At 35.2% G+C, this 19,637-nt stretch overlaps 1 protein-coding gene across 2 annotated transcripts; it reads right to left on the bottom strand.

Moving 5' to 3' along the window:
* On the bottom strand, window positions 1–15,002 carry LOC123551350 (uncharacterized). 2 transcript variants are annotated; one of them, XM_045340210.2, is made up of 4 exons: window positions 14,823–15,002; window positions 14,050–14,300; window positions 2,648–2,761; window positions 1–1,712 (listed from the first exon to the last, which is right to left on the bottom strand). In XM_045340210.2, exons 2-4 carry the CDS (start codon window positions 14,141–14,143, stop codon window positions 1,381–1,383), a joined length of 540 nt encoding a protein of 179 aa, XP_045196145.1. In that variant the 5' UTR covers window positions 14,144–14,300; window positions 14,823–15,002; the 3' UTR covers window positions 1–1,380. The 2 variants fall into 2 exon arrangements, with proteins under 2 accessions (XP_045196145.1, XP_045196144.1); XM_045340209.2 differs by having other exon boundaries at window positions 14,050–15,002.
* Window positions 15,003–19,637: the final 4,635 nt, after the last annotated feature.

The following is a 19,637-nucleotide window of genomic DNA, read 5'->3' as shown; positions in this document are numbered from 1 at the left end:
TTGTCAAATCGACATGTAATTTATTAATAAATGATTTTAATAAGATTTTATTATATACATATGTAAATAAGATTTATTCATAGACAAACAACATTAATATTTAATTAATATACTCAATATTGCAAATATGATATACTGTACACACCATAAAAATACACGTGAAAGAACTTGTACAAAGAAAGTATATATATATGCATGTAATAAAAATATACGTAGTTCTATGTTCTATGTCTCGTTCTGACAGATGGTTCCTACTTTATAGAAACTGATTATTTTTTGTTGTTGTTTGCGAAAGAATATTAGCATTTCATCTAACAATCTGAGCCCAGTTCTACCCCTAAAAAGGAAAGTATCTACATAAAGGTTGCTAGTGGTACAACTACTGAGTAGAACTCTTATTAAACTAATTGTAAAAAGGTGATAACACTAAAAGTCAATACAGTGGTATGAATTAGCAGAATCATTACCAGTGGTGTCTTTCATGATTCGCCATCATTAAATCGCCCCTACTGGATGTACGCACGTGTTGTGTGTACGATATACTGAAACATAGGTTTAACAGTGTACATTCAATGTGCGCGTACACTCAATGCGGGAGAATTAATGCTGACCTTTCTTGAGTTCACACTTTACAATTTAGATGATCTAAAACTTGATATTGTGAAATAAAAAGTCATGAATTTCACAATTTCGCACTTCACTACTTCACATTTTTTCCATTAAAGTTGAAATCGTGTAGTATGAAATTATAATCTTCACGATTTCATGATTGTTGAAATTTAAAAAAAATCATCGGTGTGAAATCCTGAACTTCCTGATTTCATACTTTACGATTTCAAACTTCACAATTTCACATTTTTAGAAAATAAAAAAAAAATCGAGAAATTGTGAAGTACGAAATTGTGATATAATTTCATATTTCACGATTTCACGTTTCACATTATGACGTGTGAAATCATGAAGACACCAACGGTCAACTGTTTCAGTTTAAATCACAGAGCCTACGTTCCCTATCCCAAATTGCAAACAAGAGTATACATGTACAATGCAAGTAATAACTGCAATTTCAGATCAACGCCTAAGAACTTGCAGTCAGTTTGCCGAGGGCTCAGTTTAGGGCGGTTCCACACTGTAAACACTAGTTATATCTTTCTGCCTAAAATGGCTTTGTATGATATTATATATAAACACAAACAGAAATTGCAAATTCAAAGATGCTATTTGTAACACCTTTTTGAACGGATGATGAACACTGTCTAGTAAGATATAAACAAAAAAAGTTCAGAGACTTATAGAACTTTTAAATCCCCTCTTTGGACGGAGAATTTATAATATCACAGCAGTGTTTGCAACCTGGAGTCGAAAACATTTAGTTTTCTTTCATTTATTGTTTGAAACTGACCGTGCAATAGGTTTCTTTTGAATTGTGGGACTAAGTACACCGTTCATTGTTGGCCTTGACCCTGTCTTCTTCAAAGATCCTCCTCTCGTTTTCGCGCCAATTTGCGAATCAGTTTGTCGGCGCGCCAATGGCTTTTTAGTGGCTTGTGCCTTATTTTCAGAAATCTTTAACTCGCCGATTTTGTTATATTCTTCTTCGTCATTTTCGTTTAACTTCTCAAGGTCAAACTTTCCTGTTGAAGCACACATGTGCAGATCTTCTAATTCTCTGGATCGTCTACGTCCTTGACCTTTTGCCTTCGCTCGTTTTACTAAATGAAGAAGGAAAAAAAAAACAATAAGGAAGACTTCTGTACTATTTTTAGAGAAAAAAATAGTTTTAAAATTCTTGGAACGTAATTCTATGAACGGTAACAAAATCATTTCGGTTATACAACTGGTTGGATGCACAATTATTAAACGGGTATGCGTATGTCATAATCAGATACAAAGATTAAGGAAACAAAATACTGTTGGCGCTTGAAATATTGTCATTTGATACATTTAAATAACCACAAGACATGTACTTTAACTGTTAAAAAGTGCAGACTAAGCAGAGATGTGTAACCTTTGATAAAACCGCCAAAGTGTCAGCACTACGGGGATATGTTTGTGTCTATTTGGTATTTTACTTCCAACGAAAATAGCTTTGGCCAAACAAAGTAAAATCAAATTGTAAGGTGTCACGGTACTGATCAAAGACTAGGAACACAAAGAAATTTCCTGACTTCCGTTATATGACAGCCTGCTTGCTAAAAACACCTAATAAAGACAGTTAGTTACTCGTTATTGTTTCATACATTTCAAAACTTACAATGAAATTCTCGTACTGCATATACCAGTCATTCTTAGACGATTTTTTGACACAGTTCCTTTTCAAAAATATGCTATAAAACAAGGATAAAACGTCCCATCTTTAATTACCTTCAGAGACTTTTGTGTCATTTAAAGTGTGAAATGCCACATACTGAATGTCAAATACCAAATATATAATGCTAAATGAAAAGTGATAAATACCTAGATCTACTACGCAGATGGTAATTGTCAAATTCTTAACGTTTTTCTTTAATGTCTATACATGCTTTGTGTATTACATTAATTGAATGTAATCTCACATAAAGCTAATAATGGTATAAAATCTCCACTGCTAAAGTGTTTGTGGTGTACATAACCTTAAAACAATAGCTAGAATGCCAGTCCAACATACCATTTTCATCCGCCATATCTGAGATTAAATCTTTGGGTATAGGAATCCCGTGCTTCTTCCAAAACTTAATTAAATCCTTGAAACCTCCTTCGTCCGGGTTTGGCGCATCTTCAGCTGTAATCATACAAAATGTTGATGAAATGTACCATTCAGCAACCTTTTATTATTATTAATAATAATATTATTACTATTACACCAAATTTATACAGCGCTCTTTTCATGATAATCACGTCCAAAGGCGCTTTCCATAGCTTAAAGGCAGCCACTCAGTCCTCTACTACTACAGACACAGAGTGATCTGACCAGAGGGACAGAGCAAGAGAAAATCCTTTTGATACAGGTTAACTAATATCCTGGTTACAAGACGCTACGAGCTCCGTACGAGTAGATTTTCATCGAATTTTTGACCTTGTAGAGGACTCGGGAACTCGGTGAAAATGTTTCACCGAGATCCCGAGTTCTTTACTAGCTCGTTGAGATTTTCGAAGTCCGGAGCAGCTCGCAAGAGCCCCGTACGGGAACAGCACGGGCCCCGGAAGAGCTCGTACGGGCATCGCACGGATTTGGAAAACTGCAAGGCTTGCTGATGCTTGCACGACTATCATAGGGGACTCGCGCGGTCAATGTACGATGTCCGTACGATATTAAGGACACCGTACGGAGAACGTGCATTGTCCGCACGGGGCTCGCAGGGCATTACAATCAGCTGCGCGGCTACAAAAGGACATTTTTTTCAGACGTCGCAAAACTAGTTTATTCTTGTCGATAGGACACCGTGAAACACCGTACGAGTGCCGTGCTAGCGCCGTTCAAACTCGCGAGTACCGTTCGAGGTACCGCCGGGCTCCCCGCGAGCTCCGCACGACTTGTCTGCGATGTCCGTACAGATATCCTTCCATTGCAGGCTCTAAAGATCATACGGATCCGTAGGTACTGTGACGAGACGCTACGATTGTACAGAGACCGTAAGGATTCTTAAATTGGTGGACTCGTACCTTTTTTTAAAACCGTATGGAAATCGTACGGTTTTGTGACCAAGGCATTAGCCTAACTCTTTGCGAATAGACAAAACTGATACACGCGAAACTGTCTTTCCTGGAAAGAACGAGTACTGGTCTCTTAGTTAGGTGGGAGACACTCTTTACCCTACAGGTCTATCTCTCAGGAAAGATTTTTAATTGAGATTTTCTTGACATAAAATTTTAAGCGAGAATTTCTCGTAGTTAAAACCTTGGACTTGTAATAATCTGGGATTGATCCGCAGCCAATCAGGGTAAAATTAAATACAAACTAATTTAGAATTAAATAGTGAAAGATTTGTTGCCAGACAGTAAAAATTTTAGTCAAAATAATCTAAATGATTTATTTGGCTATGCCACTCCAAATGCCTGAATCACTTTTTATGTCTTTATTTACCACTTCATGAGAAAACATTACATTAGTGTAAAAGAAAAGAAAAAGCAAGAACTATATTTTGCTGTCACCCTGTAGCAGTGAAAACAAGCTTGAATTGAAACATGACACAATAAGGGAGCGACTGTATTAAATATTTTAGAACTATACGCATTGAGTTTTCCATTATGTGGAATGTATGACTTGTTTTTTGTTCAAGGGCGAACCATTATAATATAATATAATGCAAGTTACAGTGTATTAAATCTTCACGTTTCTTGGCTTTTTAGCATTTAAACATGACTCGGTGTTTCTTTTCTACCTATAGGATGTTAACCACTGAATGAACTTGAAACATTTTAACACTATAAAATTGAATAAGATAAATGCTTGAAATATAAAAGAAATTTAATCCTTTCTTAAATTTACTTGATTGATAATTTATGAATACGTTTGTATTAGGGATATAGATCTTCTTTTATGACTTAATTCGCCATAATTTCCTTTAGAATGATAAAAGATTAATAGCCAGTTAAGTTTTTATGTCAATATTATTGAAAAGGTCATTTTTTCATTAACTATCTTTAAATATCACGTTGTCTATTGTGAATTACAAACTATCAAAATACTTTTTGCAATATTAGAACTCAGTTTAACATAATTATATCGAAATTTAACACAGAGGTAAAATCTAAAGTGTAGCGTTTCATTTTCCCACTTTATTCAAACTCAATTTTCGAGTGAGAGGTGATAATACACGTGTAGAATTCATGTAAAAATTCGCTTCAGTCACAGCCTTAAAAAACTTTTAAAACAAGTGAAAAAGAACTTATAACAATTGCCCAAGGGACAGTATGTTATTTATGTATTTTCTCTGAAATCTTTAAAGAGGCGGTTTTCCTTTTAAACTCCATTTGCCAAAGAATCAAAATGGACAATGCAGGGGTAAACTTCAAACGTTATTTTTCTATTTAAATCTGGTCACGTTTTAGTGCATCATTTAGTGTATCATTATGAACCATATATGGAAGTATTTATAACGTCTTCAAAGTATCATTGAAATGATAAATGCCCTAATTTTAACATTAACAAGACTGTCAATACTTAAGAAAGCTTTTAAGGTATTAATTTCTGAGTGTGTCTGTAAGTAATATAATTTTGATAGTTACTGCCTGTCACCCGATGAAATGAGGTCCATGGTTAATTGTTACTGTTAATGATGTTTATAGGTATGGGTGCTATTACTACTGTATCGAATATGTCAACTACAAAGCGGCAATGCAGCTGGATACTTTTTCGGTGTTATAATGTAACATGTCTGACTTTAATGATACAGAAAATCATGACCCATATTAAACAAGAAGATACACGGCCGCATTAGTCAATGCACACTTTAAGCTGCACTCTGCACATTTATCTATGATCGGGTATTTATAAAGCAAAACAAAAAGTACTGAGTTTTTAAAGTAAAGTTTCATGTTTTTTAATGTAGAACATATTTTACAGAACACATATTTTACATCATAATTATATTAATCATAATCTAGGAAAGTCTGACAAAAAATAAAACTGAAAAGGAGGGGCCGAAAGTGGGGGACGAAATGACCATTTTTGAATCGTCGAGAAATACGAAATGACTAAAATGGGGACGAGTTGACTGTGGAACGAGTTGACTAGGGAACGAGTTGACTGTAAATTGTTTACGGGAGATCACTCCGTATCAGAGTGGCAGAGTTGGCAGGTTTGTAGTCGAACTCTGCCGCAGTTTCACTACCGAGGGGATTCAGGTTTATGACGTAAACTGGAGTCCACAGGAGTCTTGCAACGGATTATACTGTCCAACAATACAGCTCAGAGCACCTTCACACCCCTTAAGAAGATATTATCTATTCCATTCGAAAACTTGTGGAATTTTTCATCCACCAATAAAAATGTACAGTTTTAATCAGCTGTTAAATGACCTTCACCCCAGATATTTACAGGAAGTAAAGGTGTTAATACGGCCTATGGCCGGAAAAAAGACGTTGTAAGATTTTTGTAAAAGTACGGTGCCCCTAAAGTGACATGTTACGCACTTTTTTCCACTTAGGTAATGTGAGACTTTTTTGATTTCTTTTAAACGAAATCATTTCGTTTAAACGAATTAGTTATTTTGTTTAAACGAAATAGTTATTTCGTTTAAACGAAATAAAAAAAGTCTCACATTATCTAAGTGGAAAAAAAAGTGCGTAACATGTCACTTTAGGGGCACCGTATAACAGCTTGACAGTGACCCGTTTATTATGCTTATGTTCAACAGAACTGAGAGAGACAGATTTTTGAAGTACATAATACTGGTTTACCATTGACCAATTACGCAAACAAAGAGAGACAACTTTCATGTAGAAATGTGTCTTTTGGGGTTTAGGTATTGCAACAGCTGTTTCTCAGCTTGCCAATGCATTTGCAACTGTGTGCGCAGAAAGCAAGTGGAAAAAGCCATCATGGGATTCGGAAGTTTCGGTCTTTTTCATTGTTTTTAAACAAAATCGACCTGTCGAGACTATTGCCTAGCAAAAAAGTTACCCCCCCCCCCCTTCCCCTCCCACCCCCACCCCGAACACCCTGAAGGGGAATTCGTCATATCTGCTACCATGGAAACCATATTTTCTATATTGAAACTTACTGAAGAACCTGCGTATTCTCCAAACAAATAATCCTGTCTAAGTAAGGTTTCATGAAAAAGATTCTTGTACTTTGAACGTTACATAATTTTCTTAGGACGACGGGCACATTTTTATACTATCTCGCCAGGCATACGTATGTTTTTGACAACACAGAAAACGACGCCAGACGACCTTTAGCTTTTTCCGGAAGTAAAGAAAATGAAACTAAATAGGCTAAACTTGTAAACGAAAGTCTGTAGTCAGGGGTCACGCGTAGAGGTCACCCCGTCTAATACCTCAGTCACACATACGGCGCGGATAGCTACGTCTAGCTACAGAAAGAAGCGTCCGTATCGACCCGTACCTGAGCCGTACCTTAAAGTAGTAATCCGTATCAATCCGTACCAATCCGTACGGCTCAGGTACGGATCGATACGGATTACTACGTTTCTATCCGTGGCTAGACGTAGCTATCCGCGCCGTATGTGTGACTAGGGTAAAAATGAATGCGCGTGGACTTTTTGCTTTTGCTAATGGGGAGTCGATTTCCAGCACTTTCTAACGATTTGAAAATATCTGGGCTTTAGCACGACTTGTCAACTTTTCATCTAGTAAGAAAAATAATATTTGAACTCGGAATAAACACAAATCCCACAGGGGTCTGTAACGGTGCAAGGGTATATGGAGATCTCTGGCACTCCGTCAAATCGTTCAAGGTCCTTTTTGATGATGTCTAAAAGTGTCAGTATGTGTCTCGAATGTTCGATATTTCTGTATTTGAGAGCTGCAGACCTACCCATTTCAGAACTTTTTTTCAAACTAAATTTCGAATAATAAATGTTGATTTTACGGAAACGCGAAAGGGCCATCAGACGCTAATATGTTTTATTACGATACAGGCGCGGAAGGCGGACAAACAGATGGATTATGGGACTCGCGTCTATTTCACGGTATATAATGTGATTGAAAAGTTCATTGTATAGCATAATTAGCATTCGATAACATTACTACTTCAAACAAACGTTATTAAACTTGACTGAACCTCACGGCTAATTTTGTTTTAAGCTTCAGTTACTTCAGTTGAAATTGCGTAAATTGAAATCCGTTAAACAATGTACCTAACTGAACTGACTCAACTCTAATTCGGTCGTGTGTTCGTGCTTGGGGGGAAAATCAACACTAATGCCAGAAACTTTTACAAGTACATTTTTCTACTTCTCAAAAACATGTTGTCTAATTTTATTTTCATGTTTTTCTACTTGTGCTTACACACGTGGACGTGCCGGTTTTAACGTTCGTACATTTTCAATAAAACGTGAGAAAGAAACACTATCTCTTAAGGGTCATTGACTGTCTACAAAATATGCTTTGTCACTTAAAGCATGAAATAAATGGAATTGTCTAAAGGGGTGAAACATGAGACATGGTGTACTTTCCTGGGCGAAAAGGACTTTTAATCAAGTATGCTTGTGTTATGAATGGTGACATGCAGAAAGTCTTTTGCGACTACTTGTAGCTGCGAAAAAAAAAAAAAAAACATTAATAGAAGTGGTTAGAAATCTCCTGCTTGTATGAAACCAAATCAGGGGCCTCGGCTATTGTACCTTGCAGCTTTTTTATACTGACGTAGTTCTCCGGAAAAAGAGTTTAAGTAGTGTGATGCTGCATGACCAATACGAACTTGCAGCTGGAATGAGGTACTGCTGTTGGGGAACCGCAATCAAACCATGAACAGCCTTGCATCAACGGTGCCTTAGGCTCGCCTGGATGCGAGAGATCCAAACTCAAGATCTTTGTGTGCGCGTTCCTAGCAGAGAAGCAGCACTCAGTCTTTGCCCTGACAAGCGAGAAAGAGCTAGTCTCCTTGTTGCAAGTGCGAAGTATGAGACACAGAAAGACCAGAGTGGTGTTCTTATTTTTTCGCCCTATTGATGTGAGAATACCATATCAGGTTCTGAGCATACATGATGTAATCGTAATTCAAAGTGTTAATGTAATGCTATCTTGATATTTCAATTAAATGTAATCATCGTCGTAAAAGAATATGTACTGTGTAATCATAATCAGAGGTAATCAGTTACATTCTGCCATGTAATCTTTTTATTTCCATTACATTATTATAATTGTAATCGAACATGAAAAGGTGTAGTGTTATCGTAATCAGATGTAGTCATTTACATCCTGTCTTGTAATATTGATTATTCAATTTTATGTAACCGTAATCGTACGAAATATAGTGTAATTGTAACCTGAAGTAATCAAATACTTTATTAATAAAGTAATTTCTTTCGATTTCATAAATATGTCTTCTTAATATTGCAACCATTTATAGACTCAAGCTAACTCTTGAATATAATTCGTCAATTGTTTGATTTAGTTACTTCTTTTTTTTAAAATTTAATTGATCAAGGCATTTATGGAGTTATCTGTTGCATGTTCAACTTTACGAGCATGATTTAAAAGTCAATTGTATCTGTCTATGTTCTAAATGGGGATAACTATCTTGCTTGAAATGTTGAATAATTATAAATATTTACCTTAAATATTTAATTGATACGTACTTATGGTAGTCTTGTTAAGCAATAATGATAACACTATTAGGAGAACCGAGGGCATAACACCTACCGTACATAAGAATACTATAGATGGGTCATTAATTTTTCAGACTTGCAATAATTGGAGGCATTGTACTAGAGATCACATTGTAACACCTAATGTAATATTTCATTTATTCCACGGGGGTATGTAATTCAATACACTGGTACTTGCAGTTCCTTTAATCGTTTATCTTGCTAAATCTTATAATTTGTACATTGTAGTAATTTGAAGTTCCGTAATGCTTTTAATTTTATGTTAAAAATATCAGATAATGCAGCTGTCCAAATACAGAACATGCATAATTAAATGGCTAGAAAAGTACTACTATCAATATTACACATGAACTTATAAAATCAGAGCCATAAAGGGAGGTAATCAAAACAATGGATTAAATAATACTTTCTACTGTGTTAATCAAATATTCAAACTTTTGACAAGTACATGTGAAAATTATTATTGAAAATAAGACTTATAATGACAAGAAAATGACCCTATATTTCATGTTCGCAAAAAAAATGTGGGAACCATATTTTAAACAAAGCAAAATGACCCTTTAAGAATAGGTGATCTGCTGCCTGTCTGCATGTCCAATCCTTGTTCAAGTTGTTGATGAAATAATGAAGTACGTAAAATCAAATGTTAATACACAAAACAAATGTGTATTGTCGCTATCCTTGCATTAAAAACATGACACGACGACTAAATATATTGTGTTCATATGTGATGTATAATTCCGGTACAATTTTTAATTACCATTCTGTAAACATGTTTTAAATATCCATAGCCGGGGCCCACAAATCAACAACACTACCAAAAGCATGTACTGACGGTTTTTTAACGTTTCTTTCAAACATGACATTACCCATAACGTTGCATATTACTTGAAAAATTGGTAAACAGGAACACAGTTTCAAGAAGAAAACTGAGTTATTTTAGGTACGAACACATTTCTAGTACGGATGGGTAGGAAGGTAGTAAGAAGCTTTCAAAATTTATATGAATTCTGCGAGATACTAGATAAAAACGACCCGAGTGATACTTCCCAAAATCATTAATATGATTCCTAAAAACAAACAATCGCACAAGTTACAAGCGATTTTTATAATTTCCCGATTATCGACAAAAAAATGAACAGACGCTGAGTTCAAAAAAGGGTAAAAAGAAGGAGAAGCAAGTAAGTACATTGTTGGAGGCAGTGAGTTTGGGATTAGAACTGATACAGCAAAATATATTACGGATTAGATTGAATCTATTAATAACCCCTTTCAATCGATTATATTGAAAGTAATTGGCCACAGATGCTTGGCGGGACGTGGCTCCCTCTTCAGTAACTTGCTTGGTCCGGTCAGACAAGGCCTTTATCAAGCACAGGTGGCAGTAACGTTCCTAGGATACAGTATGGGTCCATGGGCCATATGCACTTAAATTTATTACAATTATAATGTTTTCTTAGGAAAAAAATGACAAAAAGCCATTTTGAAAAAAATTTTGCTCCTGTGACAATGAGCCATCTACAAGGTAAGTATGAACAGTTTCACACGTGCATTGCTACCAGGTCCGTATTTTTTTTTCAAAACAATATTTCCTTATCAATGATTGGCCGCCTTTTCGGCAAGAGATTAATCTTTCAGAAAAACCTTACTTCAAAACCCAGTTCCAAACCGTTTACGCATCACGAGCGAGCAACGGCGTACAAAACGATAGTGATTTCTCCACCCGAAAAAATCCCACACATTTTTCGCACCGAAGTCTCCCCCCTAAAACACATCAAGTACTCCGTCCCAGTTAAAAATAACGTTACAACCGGTCAGAATTGGCCAAATGCAAACTAGCAAGACCGAACATCAGGTTTGACTCTTCGTAATTACTTACAAATTTGCAATTTAACTTTTTCGCTTTCGAAAATTACTTTCGCCTGCCATGATTACCGTTGACAAAACGGTGGTTGTAAAGAACGTTTTCATTGGCGGAGACAGTTTACGTATTTCAAACGTAGCGATAAAATCCAAAGAGTACCCAAATATAAACAAGCAGCGATGGCTCACGAAGATTATTTACCAAATTCAAATAAATAACAACTGGTAAGTAATAAAGTAGAATTGAACCTTACTTTTAGTCTTGTTAGTTTACATTTAGCATATTCTGACTGCTTGTAGCGCAACTTTTAACTGACAAGGTGTACTTGATTTGTTTTAGGGGGGAGACTTCGGTGCGAAAAATGTGTGGGATTTTTTCGGGTGGAGAAATCACTATCGTTTTGTACGCCGTTGCTCGCTCGTGATGCGTAAACGGTTTGGAACTGGGTTTTGAAGTAAGGTTTTTCTGAAAGATTAATCTCTTGCCGAAAAGGCGGCCAATCATTGATAAGGAAATATTGTTTTGAAAAAAAAATACGGACCTGGTAGCAATGCACGTGTGAAACTGTTCATACTTACCTTGTAGATGGCTCATTGTCACAGGAGCAAAATTTTTTTCGAAATGGCTTTTTGTCATTTTTTTCCTAAGAAAACATTATAATTGTAATAAATGTAAGTGCATATGGCCCATGGACCTATACTGTATCCTAGGTACGTTACTGCCACCTGTGTTATCAAGTTGACAGGGTTGTCTCTTATAAATCTCATATTGCTCCACGATCGAGTGGTATATCCTGTCGGACGCCTAGCTAAAACCCATAACAGTCGAGTCAGAAGCTTGTTCGTCTAGAAATAACACGTACACTATTTTACAAAAACATAAATGTATTACTTCGCCTAGGCAACTGTTCATGTTTATCACATTTTTGAAACACAGATAGTTTTGCTCTGTCCTGACACTGAATTGAGATAATATATTATATTACATATAAATGGTTATAAACATTTTTATTCATTTCAAATAGAAACAATAACTTTCATATGAAATGACGTCAATGAATGGAGAAAACTAATGAGCCAAAAAGATATTTGACCTCAAATTGAAATGGTTCAGATCTCTCGCATTTGGTCGCTAAATGGACCTTCTCGGGTGTTTACTAGTCCTGTTCTAAAAGCAGGACGGAGTGCAAAATTTAGACCACTCGCAGGAAAATATCAAATTCCAAAATGGACGATGTGTGGCTTTAGGTCAGATGTTATTAAACAGCGGCATTTCAATTGAATGGAAAAAAAAGGTGTAGGGAAACCCGTACGATTTAAAACATTAGCAAAAACTAGTTTTAAAGTATCAAAATAAAATTTCGCTGTGCAATGTTAGTACTCAATTACATATAGATATCTATGGTTTTAAAATTTGCTCTCTTGTATTTGGAGGTAGTTATGGAAATTGTACCACTGATTTTCATTCAAGACGATTTTAGAAAATTTCCCCCCGATGTTTGAAAAGCTCTATTCTGGTGAGAGAGAGAAAAAAAGCCCGCACCTTATAAGTAAGGTAGTAGATATGAATATCCCATTTCGTGCCTCTTGTTTAATTGCATTATAATAATATAACGGTATCTTAATAGACACTTGACCTGTGTTTTTATTTTTATTTTACATGCGAGATATACTACAATAAATATAGAAATTATACATATACAACATAGACAGAATATGGTCTTGGTTAAGAAATATGTTGTCCTTGCAAGGAAACTCATACAATATATAGAGGATATTACATGAGTGTCTTGTCGAGTTGAATAAAATAATAAAATGCGAGGCTCTGTGTATTATCATATTTATATAATGGCTTTATTACACTCCCGCGACGTGAAGCGTGTGATAAAAAATAAGTAAAAGCTGCGCTTCTTTTGTCTTACGAAATTAAAACTGTCATAAAATCTTCGTCAGAGCAAAACAAATGTCAAAAGAAGAAAATGTCAGATCTGATGAAAGAAACAAATAGGCATATAGACACTTAATAGGAAAATGGCGTGAGAAAACTGGTATTCGCATAATGGCGGATTTGAATAATTCTCAGTTTTATATTTGATGTGTATAACTATTTCCTTATTTTCAGTACTAACAACAACACATAAGTCATTTAAAACAAAACACCGCCATAGCGTTTCAAACTGTACTTATCACTTAGGAAAACGTGCCAAATGGGCAATAAGATATAAATATGTTTATTATTATTTAACCCTTATCATGCTGGACACGATTGATTCTGCCTTCGCGACCAGTGTAGATCATGATCAGCCTGCATACCTCTTTTAACAGTTAATGATATTGTCCAGATTGAAAGATGGACAAGTTCATTACAGAAATTTACCAGAATGAGGGATATCAGGAGAACTAATTACTTATTAATAAATGTTAGCGCTCAGTTTACTCAAATCGTCGTTGGAATTTTAGATGTGTTCATCAATATTAGTTATAAAGAATTAACATGCTTGAACCTATCTGCTCATCTGTCGACGTTTTTCTTACTGACAAAATATTTACAGATGTATCGGTGACTGGGCATTAAGGCAGCACTTTGTTTTTTATCTTGAGAGATAACTCCTCAAGTTGTTCAAATTTTCTGTAATTATGTCCCTTTTATCCATATCTCAATAAAACACAGATAATCTGAGCTAAGAGAAAATGCTGCTAAGATAGAAAAAGCAGAAGCAAGCCTAGAAGGGCAGTTGTTTGTATTCATCTGTTCACATGAGAACCCTCCTGAAACTTTTCAAATTTTAGAATTATGTCCCTTTCCTCCTCAAAAACAATAGGAAATTTGTTGCGATAGTAAAGACAGAAAAGCATAAACCAATATAAATATTTAAAAAAGTAAAAGATTCTAAATATTTTCGATACACACCTTCAAACGATGGTCCTTTTCCAACTTTGCCTCGTGCCCTGCTCATCCGGCGCCTCATACAATTATATTCAGCATCAAGTTTACCGGAAGTCATTTTAACTCTTCAGTTGTGGAGGTTTATTTATTTCTCTTCTATTTACGACTTTTTTCGAGTCTATGCAACCATTTATAATTCAGAGCACGTGAATCTGCAGAGCAACATTTATAAATCTTCGTCTTCTTTTAAGTAATTTTCGCTCGAGAAGGCACGACTTTTTAAAAGAAAAATACAATAATTTAATTGCTTTCAAGTAGATGAATAACAGTACGTATTTAAGAAAATTAGTACTCCCAACAAATAGACTGATTTCTGTCCATACTTTACGAAGACAGTCTATTATCAGAGTTGGTGTCAAATCACAATATATTGTCAATGTTTATTCACCCTCTCAATTTTCGTACCGTCCTAGTTCTAGCTGCGATTATTTAAGAATTATTGTTTCTCAAGTGTTCTTGTCCTCACAAACAATGCAAAATGTGTTTGTCTACCTGCGTACCAGTGGTTACTTTTGAAAACCAGATAACACTGCAGAAATTGGAAACTATTTTAAGCACTTGTCAAAATTAAGAGAAACGAATTTATTTTCTTATCTTTCAAAGTAAATACTTTTACACAAAATAGTCATTCAATCCAATTATGTAATCTAATATTAAGATATTCGCAGCGCCAACATAAATGTTTTATAATTGTAACAAGTTAGAAAAATGCTTCTTTTATATATAAAATTTAAAACCTTAAACGTATTCCATCAAAAAATAATGATGAGCATCTCTTCTCGAAGGAAACATCCCTTTTTATTCCGACTCTACAGAAAATTGATCCCTGTCTTAATTTGCTTAGATGCAAGTTGATTAAACCTTGTTTTCGTATGAATTCGATTACTTGCTATGTCGTAAATCATTCTGATCGAACCCAGTAGAACTATAACAACGTCATAGTTAAAATTACAAGTCAATTATGTTGTAAGGAGAGTCACTGTACGCAATTGAAACTCTGTAAGATTAGCTACTGTGAGTCAATGGAAAGGCAATTTGGGGGTTTCTTCCTGTTTTAACCGACCACACTGGAGCGTTTTGTTTTTTTAACATTGGATTCATATTTGTAAATTTAAATGTCGCTAACGTATTGATATAAACTCTGCATATCCCCACTTTAAAAAATGTTGCTAAATACAGACATTTATCAAAATCATTGTGGATTCACATGACAATTTGTTATATACATTTTTTTGGTCACAGAGGCAGTAATAGGTTTTAAATATGTGAACAAAGAGCATCTATAACAGAAAAGGTACCCTAATTTTACTGTGAGTTATGTTGTAAGAGTAAGAAGTATTACCGGTACAATCAGAGAAAAATAATTTTGCAATTACTTCCCTTTATATGTGGAATTATAAAATGGATTTTTTTTTGCTGTTGCAATTAACAATCGCGAGGTCGTTACAATATCGTGCATTCACAGACATTTTTTTAACGGAAACAATTTTCACTCTATCGATCTACAGAAAAAAGTTGTGTGGGGGGTGGGGGGGGGGGGGGGGCGGGGGGGAGAGGGGGTAATTGTACATTAGGAAAATTGTAATTCCTTTGAATCTTTACATAAAAATATGACTTTACCTGCAAAAGTTTGTTAACTTATCATACCTCTCTGAATTTCTTTACGGTAAGACGAGTAAAAATAAAATATTTCAACAAATTAGATATATGAAACGGATAAAATCGTATTAACGTAATATTCATTCCAATAGTTAAATAGGAACATTAAAGATTCGCCATATTTAAACGAGTTTTATAAGGGGGAAAGTGTACCAATTTGCCTAAAGAATCGTTGTAGCAGATTCACAATTCATACGTAAGGTAAAATTTTACAACAATAAGATTTTTGATAAAAAGACAGTAAAAGCTCACGGATCAGCGGTATTTATAAATGCTATCAATGTTTCGGTTAGGCCCACTTTAAACGCTTTGCTGCCTTATCTCTATCATAAACTAAGTCGCGTCAACTAGAATATGGCAAATATTGAAAATGAAAAGAATGGGACTGCAAAAGTCTGTGTGAAAATTAATCCGGGGTAGAAACATGTCAATTTTACAGCCGATTTCATTCGAACTAAGCTTATCAAGTCAGCGCTTTATGATTTTAATTGGTACAACCTTTCCGCGTGCACCCATATTGTATACTTCACTGATAGGTTAGTTGAATTTTACTAAAATAAATACGAGGAATACATGTTTCCTTTTTTTTGTTCAAATGATAAATGAAATTTTTCAAGCCACTTTAACATTTATTACTCCGCGTGGGTATTTAAGCTATTCTATACTTGTTTAAGAAAATTGGCTAATAATGTTACAAAAAGTTACAGAAAGACCAAAGATTTTTGTTTAAACTTATACTCCATTGAGAGCCTTATTGAAAAAAGAACATAATTCCTCTTGAATACAACTTAATAGTACTATTTTCTGTAAATTTAAGAATTCTTCAAAGGAGGCTTTATATTTCTGCGGCATTTTATTGATGTAGAAAGATTTCAAGGAATGTCAGAGTATTCTTCAATCATTTAAATGAAGAATTGTCAAAGGTACTCACGTCAGTAATGCGTGTGTGTTTTTTATTTGTTTATTTTATTTGTTTATTTTATTTTTATTTTTATTTTTTTTAATACTTGCAAGCTATTACTCGAAAAGAATACGATATTACATTTATCTTTTATTTCGAGTGATAAAAATGATCTCACATTATTTTACTATCGTTTCCATGTTAACGCTTCATCGCTCGATTTTGTACGTTAGTAAAAATAACATTACATATTGTATTATCATGTCAAATTCAATATGTATGACACAAATGAAAATTAAAATGAATCTTCCTGTCTTTCGCTGTCACTGAGTTAACTTGGATACAATAAGTAGTTTATTCCATGACAGATCGAGACAACGACATATTACGGCATGCTACGGACCACGGCAGACCCCGGCAGATAAGGCAGACCATGGCAAAATATAACTCACCATGACTGACCACTGGGGATAAAGCCGGCCATGATACATCACAACACTCAACCATAGACCACGACAGGTAAGTCCGATTATGACAAAACACGACAGACCCCGACATATCACGGCAGATACGGTAGTCCATGACAAAACACGACAGACAGCGACATATCACGGCAGTTACGGTAGACCATGACAAAACACGGCAGACACCGGCAGATCACGGCACATACAATATACCACGGCAAAACATGACTCGCCACGACAGACCACTGCAGATAAAGCCGACCATGATAGATCACGACACTCAACGATAGACCACGGCAGATAAGTTCGACTGTGACAAAACACGACAGACACCAGCAGATCATGGCAGATACGGTAGACCATGACAAAGCACGACAAACCACGACAGACCACGGTAGTCAAAGCCGACCACGTCATACTACGACAGACAACGACATACCATGAGAGACCATGACAGATAAGACTGACAAAGACATATCACTTCACACCACGAAAGACTATGGCAGATAAAGTTAAGCTGAAAAAAAGTAAAAAAAATAGCTAGTCTTAACAAACTTCTAATGGCTGCAATTGATACAAGGACCATCTCTAACCAAAATTTTATAGAATAACATTGTCGGTACTCATACAAATCACAACAAAAGTGGGGGGTCATACTTGCTGTAAGAAATATCTTTTCTGTCAAATAAACACACTGCAAATTCAGCTAAAAAAATACATGTTCAATAAATAGATATTTATAAAGCAATCACCGGGAAATACATGAAAACTTGAAGCTTAATTATACATTAGCACCCATTTCTTCCTGTGTGTGCGTGTTGCTTTTGATGTCATTTACTGATAAGGAACTCCCGCTGAAAAATATTTAGGCAATTGTAATACACTTCGTTTCATGTCGTGAATGAGAAGCCACATAAAAATATTAAGGTAAAATAAGTCAACAGTATCTTTGACAAATAAAAAAACTATTAACAAACTACGGAATCCTGTAAAGTCCTTCGTAGTGTCGTGTTTCTTTTTTTTACCACGACGCGCGGAGGGTACAAAGTACGGTACATAGCGCGACAGTTCAATGGTAAGACACGGCACGTGACATTTTGGTACATGAAAAGTATTGGCCGAGAAAACAACGTGCATAGACAACAAAATAACAGTGTTAAAGTATATGTTTGCCGGCCAGTCGAAAAAAATATAAGGTAACAAGAAACAAATAGTTTGTATCGAAACGATATACTATCGATATTCTAAGTAATTTAGATGATTCATTAGTGCCCATTTACATAATAATTGTTTCATTATCAGAAAATGATTAACACTTGTACAATAATTGATTATTGATTAGTTAAGAACAAAGCAGAGATCGGTTGAACAGAAACGAATGACCGTTAAATAGGGCTGACTCAGCAAGGGAAAAAAACTTGGATTATCAATCCAGAGGCCACGAGTTCAATCCACAGATGAAGCAGACATTTTGCTCGGCGGTTGACAAGAAAAGCATTTATCCTCTATGTGTCTATAAAATATACTTGTGAAATTCAGAAGAGCATGAAATGTAACATATGAACATTTGGACGTTTTCTATATGAGCCGCGCCATGAGAAAACCAACATAGTGGGTGTGCGACCAGCATGGATCCAGACCAGCCTGCGCATCCGCGCAGTCTGGTCAGGATCCATGCTGTTCGCTAACAGCTTCTCCAATTCCAATAGGCTTTAAAAGCGAACAGCATGGAGCCTGACCAGACTGCGCGGATCCATGCTGGTCGCAAACCCACTATGTTGATTTTCTCATGGCGCGGCTCATATGTTATTATATGCAATTACATTGTTATTAATTAATACTTTTAAAACCAATAAAAACAAACAATAATTTAAATGTTGTTTCCCTGAAACAATTTCTTTTTTCGAACTGCCAGAAAAACTCCCGCAAAATTGCTTCATATATGAAAGGTAAATAAATCTAACAGACAGATTTGCAAAATCGATCAAGAGTAGTGACCGAATTAGTGCCCTTGAATAACAAAATCGGTGACGGATTACGGGGAGTCGGGATTAAGATTACTCGATTTTTTTCCTTTTCTTTTTTTTTTTTAACTAAAACTTCGGATGAGACTTTAAATCGCGGGACACAGCAACTGTTCAATCCACCAATTCCGTAGCAGCTGCGCAATTATTATGCATGATTTAAATGTAACTTATAATCAATTTATAGGTACACGCTGGTGGTACATGTAGCAGGATATTTTTTAATTTTTAGATATATTGCGAAATATTAATTTTATTTAATTTCGAGTTTTTATTTCGAAATTTTACACAAAAAGTTGGAATAATATTTTTTGCAAATTAAGAGACATTTAAACGTTGTTTGACAATTTGCCAATAAGTAGAGTCAAAATTTAAATTAAAACTTACTGCTGAAAATACATCGATCATAATGTTGCTTTGATGATTAATTCAAAATTAATCAAAATATGTTGAAAATTTGACTGTATAAGTATTACATAAAGGGTGTTCTGTAGCCTGCCTTTG

Source organism: Mercenaria mercenaria, chromosome 4 (genome assembly GCF_021730395.1).
Source record: "Mercenaria mercenaria strain notata chromosome 4, MADL_Memer_1, whole genome shotgun sequence".
Lineage (NCBI taxonomy): Eukaryota > Metazoa > Mollusca > Bivalvia > Venerida > Veneridae > Mercenaria > Mercenaria mercenaria.
This window is presented reverse-complemented; position numbering and strand designations above follow the sequence as displayed.